Source organism: Myotis davidii, unplaced genomic scaffold (genome assembly GCF_000327345.1).
Source record: "Myotis davidii unplaced genomic scaffold, ASM32734v1 scaffold902, whole genome shotgun sequence".
Lineage (NCBI taxonomy): Eukaryota > Metazoa > Chordata > Mammalia > Chiroptera > Vespertilionidae > Myotis > Myotis davidii.
The window spans coordinates 2,410,789-2,420,690 of NW_006293951.1; the positions used below are offsets into that span (position 1 = coordinate 2,410,789).

Below are 9,902 nucleotides of genomic sequence, written 5' to 3' on the forward strand. Positions count from 1 at the left end.
AGCTCTAAGGTGGTGCTAATCTAGCCTCTGCCTGAGGTTATCCAGCAGGAGCCAGGTGTGAAGCAATGCAAGTTGCCTGGGGCCTTGGGCCACATGCAGTTTGTTAGGTAATTTGCAGATTGCTAATTTTCAGGCCATTCATATGCAAAAGCCTCTGCCCACAGCTTGGGTGGGTCGGGGTCTCAGGGAATCAATAGGGCAGAGCAAACAGCTATGGCTGATCCTTAGCCCTGCCCTAAGAGGCCCCAGGTCTCAGTGTCCTGCAATAATCGCTTCAAGCACCTCTGAGAGAAAGCCGCCCTCAAGTTCCAACTGATGCCAGTCTGTCCAGTTTCTCCCCAGAGACTCGCCCAGAACTGGATTTCAGAGCAGTCAGGAGCTTGAGACTCCCTCCCAATTGAAAAAGACAACCGTGTCCTCAGTTGCCAGCCCTTTCTGCATGCACCTCTGTACCTCTGCACTTTACTTCCACACCTCCTCTGTGTCTCAGTGTGCTTTTCTCTTTCCTTCCAGTTGTAGCGTTTCCACTCAGCCAGCCTTCTTGTGGTTCTGGATGATGTCCATTTTGTCTTCTAGTTGTAGATTTGAAGTGGTTGGACGAGGAAGCAATTTCAGGTGTTTACCTATGCTGCCATCTTGGTTTCTCCTCATTATCTTTTTTTAATGGACCAAATATCAAAGTTTTGCCTGACTGGAGTGAATATTGTCCAGTGCACCAAAAGGTGGCTGGTTTGACTCCTGGTCAGGGCACACACCTGAATTGTGGGTTTGATCCCCAGTTTCTCTCCTCTCCCCGCAAACCTCTCCCTCCCTTCCTCTTCAGATGAGGATTTTTTTAAATGTCAAAGGTTTTCAGTGAAAACCTTCAGGTACAGTGAAAATTAAGTAAGGAAGTGAATCTTTAATTAGAAATTTCAAAAGAGAACTGAGGTCACAGAAGGGATTTTGTTAAAATAAAAAATTGGTTGTATCAATTCAGCAACCATTAAGTTGTTAGTATCCTTAGTTTTAGGTGTATTAGTCTTATCTCCTCAACTATTAGGTTGAATCATGAAATTGCATTTTTGTTGGTTAAAAACAGTCAGGCATCATCAGTTTCGCCCTATAGATGTCATCTCCTTGGGAGCAGAGAACACATAGTGCTGTGTGTTATTTCCTTTAGTTCTTGCTATAATGCCAGACACATTTGTTCTTTGACATTATGAATTCAATGCAGTATTTGGGAGCAGAAAGTCTTTTTGAAATTACTTAGAGCAATATATTATTTTTTAAAATGAAGAAAATAATACCCCAAAAGTTCTTAGAATTATAGTTCTTTTGATGTTCAGAATGACATTGAGACATTATAAATAAGTCTTCAATGTGCTTTGAATATTCTACCTACTAGTCAAAGGAACTAGTCTAATAAATTTATAGTAATAGTTCTTAGCAATTGAAGTTGGCAAAAGGCATTAATCTTTTGCCATTTTTGTTGACAAGGAGGTTAACATTTGGGGTGGCGGTATTTTTTAATGGTTAATGCTAACAAGAAAAACTTAATTCAAAGGAACATGGTAATAATAATACCTGAATATCAACATGATCTAAATCTGAAACATGATCCCCAAATGCATTACTTTCCTATATTTGATAAACTTTATTTCTCTATTAGAAAACAATCTCTGCTTGTGGATTTAGTTACTGTTTATAGAAAGGTGTCATAGCTTAGCAAAATTAGAAATAGACTAAGTGCAAAGATATTTATAGGTCATTTTTTTTTTTTTTACTTAGGTCGAATACACTGTGAAACCCTGCATTTTTCATGACTTTCTGCCATTTTAGTTATAGAATCATCACATTTTAGTGCATTTGGTTTAATATTTGTCAATAACAGTTTACACTAAAACCTACAAAAAACCCCAAATAATAAGAGTCCAGCACCCTATCTTTATAAATGAGGAAACTGAGGCCTAATAAATTTAAGTAACTCTCTGTACCTTGGAGTTAAGTCACAGAGCAAGTTGGAACTTGACTATCCTACTACACAATGTCTATTTTGTCATTTGTCCTTTTAATTGCAAAATCTTTGCCTCATATGAGTACCCTCTCAAAAATGGGTGAAGATTAAGTAAATAATGCTATGATCTTGGGGCTTCAAATGAAGCAGAGACTTTTATTGATGGTGACATGTTATCTGTACTAATAAAAGGGTAATATGCTAATTAGTCCAGACCTCCTTCCGGACAAAGCCACTATGGTGGAAGCCAAGGCAGAGGTGGTTAGGGGTGGCAGCTCCTTCCGGACAAAGCCACTGTGGTGGGAGCCAAGGCAGAGGTGGATAGGGGTGGCAGGGGAGAGCAGTTAGGGACAATCAGGCCGACAGGGGAGAGCAGTTAGGAGTGATCAGGCCTGCAGGCAGAGGGGTTAGGGGCAATCAGGCAGGCAGGCATAAGGGTTAAGGGTGACCAGTCAGGAAGGCAAGTAAGCAGTTAGGAGCCAGCGATCCCGAATTATGAAGCCAGCAGTCTCAGATTGCGAGGAGGATGTTAGACATCCCCCAAGGAGTCCCAGATTGGAGAGGGTGCAGGCCAGGCTGAGGGACCCTCCCCCACCCCCGATCCTGTGCATGAATTTCATACACCAGGCCTCTAGTATGAATATATATAGAAGTTGTGTCCAGATTTAATGACCACTGAACAACTGATGGAGACCACAGGGCAAGACTGTCACTCTTTGACAAATTTGCTAGTTTTCCAAACCCTTGGAAGAAGCATCAAGTAAAGCTTTGAAACAGAGGCCTATTGGATACATGTCCTATGCCTGATGGCTTTTTGTTTGTTTGTTTTTCCTGATAGAAACATGAGTTCAGCTGGCCCTGATGGGAGGAAAGTGATGAGACGGTGTGATGGACTGATTGATTCGCTGGTCCATTATGTCAGAGGAACCATTGCAGATTACCAGCCAGACGACAAGGTGATGCAAGAGTTAACTATCTTACATGTTGAATTATTTTGTCTTACTAAGACTCTTCAGAGTATTCTTGAAGTAGTAGTTTGGGTTTAGTTTTATTCCTTAACTCATTTACTGAGCTAAGGATTTCCCATAACACTTAAAAATATTAAAATATATCAAGCCCCATTTTTTTCTATTTTCCAGACTTAAATTCCAACTATCCCTTTAACAACTCTGCATAGATATTTGGAAGGAGCCCAAATGCTTCATGTTCAGCAATGAACTTAAGTTCATCTCTTCCCTCCTCCCAAACTTGCTCCTTCTCCATAATCTATTTGCAATTGGCTCCTGATTGGCCCCTACAAACAATATCTCCTCCTGTTTTCCAATTCCACATGGCTACTAAGTTATATACATAAAATGCCGAGCCATTCTGAACCCACTCTAAAAAGTAAACCAGAAGGGCTCGCCAATGTTTTAAGAAATTCAGCCTCAGCGCCTTAGCACTGTGTTTGTGATCATTGATGGTCTACCCTTAGCCTTTCCGGCCATACTCATTCTATTCCCCCAGGTTCCCATAGTCCAAGCATCCAGTAAACCTTGTAAGATCTAAAGCCTAATAAGTCCTGTGATATCACACTTGCAAAGGGATGTCAATATGTATCTGATTAATATTTGTGTGTTTTCTCAGGCCACAGAGAACTGTGTGTGCATTCTTCATAACCTCTCCTACCAGCTGGAGGCAGAGCTCCCAGAGAAATATTCCCAAAGTAACTATATTCAAAACCGGAATATCCAGATGGACAACAACAAAAGTATTGGGTGTTTTGGCAATCGAAGCAGGAAAGTAAAAGAGGTATGTTGGGAGGGCACTGAAAGAAAAAGTGGTTATGTATGTACATTTCCATGTACTTAGTATACTAGGGTTGGCAAAGGTAGGTTTCCAGTTGTGAGTACACAAAGCATAGGGTTTATTCTTGTATTATTATTTATTAATTACTGAATTAGTTTTCATATGAACAATTGTAGACCTACTTTTGCTCGCCCCTTATGTCAGGCATTATTTTGAGTTCTTTTCATCCTGACGTCAACCCTACAATGTGTGTATGATTAATACCCTCATATATTGAAGAGGAAACAGGTACAAAAAGGTTAATCAGTTTTCCCAGAATTATTCAGCAAATTAATAGAGGGGTTGAGATCCAGTTCCAGGTAATCTGGCTCTAGATTTGCATTGTTAGCCACTAAAACCGTACTGCTTTATGGCCTATTGCTTAGGAAATAGGCTTAATGCACCATGGCCAACGGTATATAAAGTTTCAACATTTAGGGAAACTAAGATGGCGGCAGAGATAAACACCGCAGATTTGGACATTCTAAAAACAAACTTCGGACATCCTAAACACAAATCCGTAGGAAGGAATACTGTTCACACTGGCATTTTATGGAAACTGAAAGAATGTGACCTCTCCTACTCCACGGGGTGTCGTGGTGTTTGTGAACTCGGAGAACAACTGGTAAATTTAGAATCCTGATGTGATCCCGGACACTTCACTGGACTCGGAGGGAAGAGGCCTGTGTTTCTTATCTTCAGAGCGTTTGTGCCTAATTTAGCTTTTCGTTTACCAGCAGCCTGGAAACTGTTCTAGGGCAGCCTATGCTTTATGCTCTGAGTTCCTTCTCACAGTGAAATGGAAAGTTAAGGGTATGGGATGTTGCTAGACAGAAATGGTCATCATGGGCTAAAGGTGAAGTGATTGGGAATCATACATATTTGCATTTTCATTTCTATTTCAGGGGCTTCTTACTGTACAAATTATGAGTCTCTCTAGACTAGTCAGTGTTCCTAGTCTCTTGGTTTGGGTGTGGAATTGTAGAAATCCCTTGAAGGCATTAATTCTAGATCTTATCATGTGTGTGGTTAGCAGTACCAGGACATGCCGATGCTCGAAGAAAAGAGCAACCCCAAGGGTGTGGAATGGCTGTGGCACTCCATCGTGACCCGGATGTATTTGTCCTTGATCGCCAAAAGTGGCCGAAGCTACACCCAGGAAGCATCTTTGGGAGCTCTCCAGAATCTCACGGCAGGAAGTGGCCCAGTGAGTATCATGCCTGTTTCCTACTTTGTAAAGTAATGCCATTATAGACATACCTACATTAGATTTAAAGATGAGACGGTGAGGTAAGAACAAAAACGTTCTCCCTTCAGTTAAGACAGTTCTCTGTCCTGTTGATTCTGGATGAATACCAGTTCAAGGCCTCTCAGAATTGCCAGAGAGTCACAGGGTTCCAGAACGTTCAGCTTCTGCCAAGCCAGGTCACTGTGAGTGAAGGACTCATAAATACTGATACTTGTCTTAGCTCTTTCAGTTACAAGTCTCAGAATCCTGCCTAAACTGACTTATGTTTTAAAAAACAATTTTTAAAGATCAATTTCTTGGCTTACATAACTGAAAAGTTCAGGTGGGCCTTCCTTCTGTCATGGTGGAATGTAGGTGCCTCAGAAACTGGAGTTATGACTATATCTAGGCTTCATTTCCCTCTGTTGGTTTCATTTTTTTTTTAAGATTTTTAATTGATTTTTAGAGCCTAGACTTCATTTCTCTCTGTTGGTTTCATTTTTTTTTTTAAGACTTTTAATTGATTTTTAGAGAGAGAAGAAGGGAGAGGGAGAGAAAGAGAGAAACATCAGTCGGCTGCCTGCTGTACACCCTCTACAGGGATAGAGCCCACAACCCCGGTATGTGCCCTGACCTGGAATCAATCCAGCAACCAACTGAGCCACACTAGCCACAGCTGTTGGTTTCATTCTTAACAGCTCTCTCATGTTGTAGCACAGATAGCACTGATGATTTCAGGCTTACATTTTATCCAGGCCGATGTCCCCATAAGAAAAGAGATTACTTTTGCCCAGTAGCTCTGTTAACACACTGCGGACCAGTAGTTTTACTGCTAGCTTACACAGTGGCCAGATAAGTTTCTATTGAACGAGTACAAAAAATGTTTTACATAAATTTAAAGGCACACTTTAAAATTAAATACCCAATTGCATTTTGAAGTTATTTATTACATGTTCTTACAAGCTAATATCTTTTTAAAGAATTGTCATGATTGTCCACAAGCCTTAGAACAGAAAACACAAGAATCTTCATGGTCTGTCCGCAATGTGTTAAGAACTCAGACCAGCGTGGCTCGGTGGTTGAGCATCGACCTATGAACCAGGAGGTCACTGTTTGGTTCCCGGTCAGGGCATATACCTGGTTGCAGGCTCAATCCTTGGTGTGGGGCTTGCAGGAGGCAGCCGATCAATGATTCTCTCTCATCATTGATATTCCTCTCTCTCTCTCACTTCTTTCCTCTGTGAAATTAATGAAATCTATGCAAATAAAAGGGTAATATGCTAATTAGACCAGACATCTTCCAGGCATCCTTCCAGAAAAAACCACAGTGGCAGGGGCCTAAGCAGAGGCGGTTTGGGGCGGTCAGGCCAGAAGAGGGAGCAGTTAGGGGGTGATCAGGCCAGCAGGGGAAGGCAATTAGGGGGCAATCAGGCCGGCAGGGGATGGCAGATAGGAGGTGATCAGGCCAGCAGGGGAGTGCAGTTCGGGGGCAATCAGACAGGCAGGGGAGGGCAGATAGGGGCGATCAGGCCAGCAGAGAGGGCAGTTAGGGGCGGCAATCAGGCAGGCAGGCAGGTTAGTGGTAGATCAGGATGGCAGGCAGAGGTGGTTAAGGGTGATCAGGCCGACAGGGGAGCAGTTAGGAGCATCAAGCCACCAGGCAGAGGTGGTTAGGGGCAATCAGGCAGGCAGGCAGGTTAGTGGTTAGGAGCCAGTGGTCCCAGATTGCAAGAGGGATGTCCAACCCCTGTGGGATCGGGCTTAAACTGGCAGTCGGACATCCCCCGAGGGGTTCTGGATTGGAGAGGGTGCAGGCCAGGCTGAGGGACCACACACACATGCACAAATTTCGGGCACTGGGCCGTGTGTGTGTGTGTGTGTGTGTGTGTGTGTGTGTGTGTGTGTCTGTGTGTCTGTGTGTATTTTTTTAAGAACTCAGAGAGTTGGTCTTCCTTACCCATTTCTGAATCAGTACCAGGGCCAGGAGCCTATGAGATGTTCTGATTGGCCAGGTCTGGGTCATGTGCCCACATGTGAATTTCAGAGGCATGGATTTGAGCAGGGGAGGGTCACTGACACTTCTACCACTGAAATAGACTTAAATGGTAAAGGAGTAGTAGCACCTCAATGGAAAATCAGAGTGTTGTTACCAAAAGGAATAATAAACGCTGGGCAGGCAAACACAACAGATGTCCACTGCAGTATGGAGTTGGAAAGGGCATCTGTGCTTTGGTGTCCAAGAACTTTAACTACACAATAAGAACTGCTTCTCACTTACTTTATATGAGCAAAGTCAAAATATATAAAACAGTACAAGCTTATCCCATCTCCATATATTTTGCACCTTGCTACACATAGCCAGGGATTCTATAAATATGTAACTATTTGAACTAAAATTATTTGCCACGATCATAAAATGATTAGAATAAACTCCCTCAAAATAATTCATGGTATGGCCAGGTGCCAAGTATCCATCCTTATAGGGAAAAGCATCTTATAGATAACAAAAATATTATTTATTCTTTATTTGAGAAATCATATTCATTCTTTAATGAGTTTACACAGAAGCTTGCTCTGAATCAAATTGTTCAGTACTAAAACCAACATTTATCTTAGCACTGTGGTTAAGAATATGTATGAACAAACTTTCAATCTTTTTTATTTTCTGTAAAATGTACTTGTGCTCAAACAGAAATGGGAAACTACCAGGGACCTGAATGACACAGGGACATTAATTTATTATCTTACCTTCTCGTTTTCCCATGCTGAGTTTCCCAAAACTACTATCACTTTCCCAAACCATAGAAGCCTTCTTATTAACCACCAGCCAACTTACAAGAAAATGTCAATGGAGAGTATTGTGCTAAGCAAAATAAGCAAATCAGAGAAAGATAAGTATCACATGATCTCACTCATTTGTAGAATCTAATGAATAAAATAAACTGATGAACAAAATAGATCCAGAGATATGGAAGCATGAAACAGACTTTGGAACATCAAGGGGAAGGCAGAGGAGGGTGGGTAGGTGGGAAGAGATTAACCAAAGAACTTTATGCATATATGCATAACCCATGGTCACTGACAATAGGCAGTAAAGGCCTGGGGCAGAGGGTGGAGGTGGGCTAGAAGAGTTCAAGGCGGGGAGGAAGGGGAGGACATATATAATACTTTCAACAAAGATTTTTTTTAAAGAAAATGTCAGAAATTAAATTGCACTGTGTGTGTGTGTGTGTGTGTGTGTGTGTTTAAGCTTGTTATGCTCTAAGGATGACTGACTGAGCAAACCCTTGAAGCTTGGATGTTAGCCTCTTGCAATCCAAGATCTCTCACGGAATCCAAGCAACAGAGATATCTTCATAACTGCCCTGATTGTGTGTAACCCCTGACCAGTCCGGTCCCCTGAAAGGAGGCCTACAGTGAACTGGTATTAATCCAGAATCAAGGTTATGAGAATTGAACTTGCCTGGAGATTTACAGGAGAAATTATTAGCAACATGGGACAATGTTACAAGGACTCTGTTTTTGCAAGTTAGGAGATGCTTTTTATTAACGCTTTTACTTTTATGAATATCTTTTCTGATTATTTTCCTAACTTTGTTATGCTTACATGGTGTGATTAACAACAATATTTGGTTTTGTAATTTCTAAAAAGAATCACTGAATAGAAAAACATGAGAAGCAAGCCATTATACATAATTCCAGAAAAAATCCACTCCGTAAACCTTGTGTTCCTAACTGACCTTTAGGAAGCCGAGGAACTGTGAGGTAATTGATGTGGTCATCTATAACGGATAGATGGATAGGAGGAGGAGAAGGCTCTAAAGCCCCTGGTGGATGTTGGGAAAGGACCAGTAGGTCTTGAGATGACAAAGAAAATGCCATGTGAGTGACAGAGCTGGATAGCAGTGACTCAGGAGAGCAGAGTTTTGCATATGAAGAAAGACAAATATCTAGAGGAGCCACTGGGAAGAGAGAGGAATCCGAAGCCCACCTCTGTGCCTGAGACATGGGGGTTGTACAGAATAAGTTGCCTCCTGTCTAGAATGGCTACAGGGGAGGATTCTTCTCAGTGGTTATTGAACTTTTTTGAGTCAAGGAGATTGAGTATCTAATAAAAGTTATGGACCCTTTCCCTGAGAAAGATAAACACAAGAATAGTTTTAAGGGCCACCTGTCCCCTCCCTGAAATCTATATTGGGCCCTATATTAAGAGCCCCTGTTCTAAAAGGTACAGTGGAGAATGTAAGGACAGCAATCTGTAGGGGGGGTGGGGACGGGACAAGCTGTGTTTGAATAAGATAAACAGAGAAGATACACCCTGAAGAATGGTCATGAACTGCAGAAATTTCTGGCATGGTGACCTCAAATTAGCTTCGAATACAACTCTATAAAGTTGCCGACACACAAGCTAAGGCATTTGTTGGGGTCCAGCCCCAGCAGGTCCAGGGGTTCCCAAAGGTGTGGACGGAGTCAGCGAAGAAGGAATGACATGGAGGCAGTGTTCAGGTGATCAGCATAGTTGGGTTCTCCCTTTAGTGTCCTCTTACATCTATATTTATACCATTTGATTCTATAAGCATGCCTCTATAATTACATCATGGTATGTTTTGGGTAACGTTCTACAGTTCCTTGTTTCTTATCTGACCTTTGCCAAAAATCCTGTCTCTATCTAGTTCTGTTGATTTTAATCTTGTCTAGGTTAATCTCTGTGTTCCATTATAAGGGCTATTCCAAGGTCACTATTCTATTGCTCTACTGATAGGCTACAAGGAAGTGACTGAAGGAGATTCTCCTACCAGCACCTACTTCTGTCCTCCCAGCCTCGCTGCTTGCCTTCCCTGGGACTGCCCT

At 42.0% G+C, this 9,902-nt stretch overlaps 1 protein-coding gene across 1 annotated transcript in view; it reads left to right on the forward strand.

Annotated features, from left to right (window-relative positions):
- The window catches only part of PKP2 (plakophilin 2), an 85,928-nt gene that overhangs the window by 62,665 nt on the left and 13,361 nt on the right, over nucleotides 1-9,902 (forward strand). Inside the window, exons 9-11 of the mRNA XM_015566629.1 lie at nucleotides 2,835-2,952; nucleotides 3,623-3,787; nucleotides 4,857-5,030. Of these exons, the coding sequence (XP_015422115.1) occupies nucleotides 2,835-2,952; nucleotides 3,623-3,787; nucleotides 4,857-5,030 (457 nt within the window). The remainder of the gene's footprint in view (nucleotides 1-2,834; nucleotides 2,953-3,622; nucleotides 3,788-4,856; nucleotides 5,031-9,902) is intronic.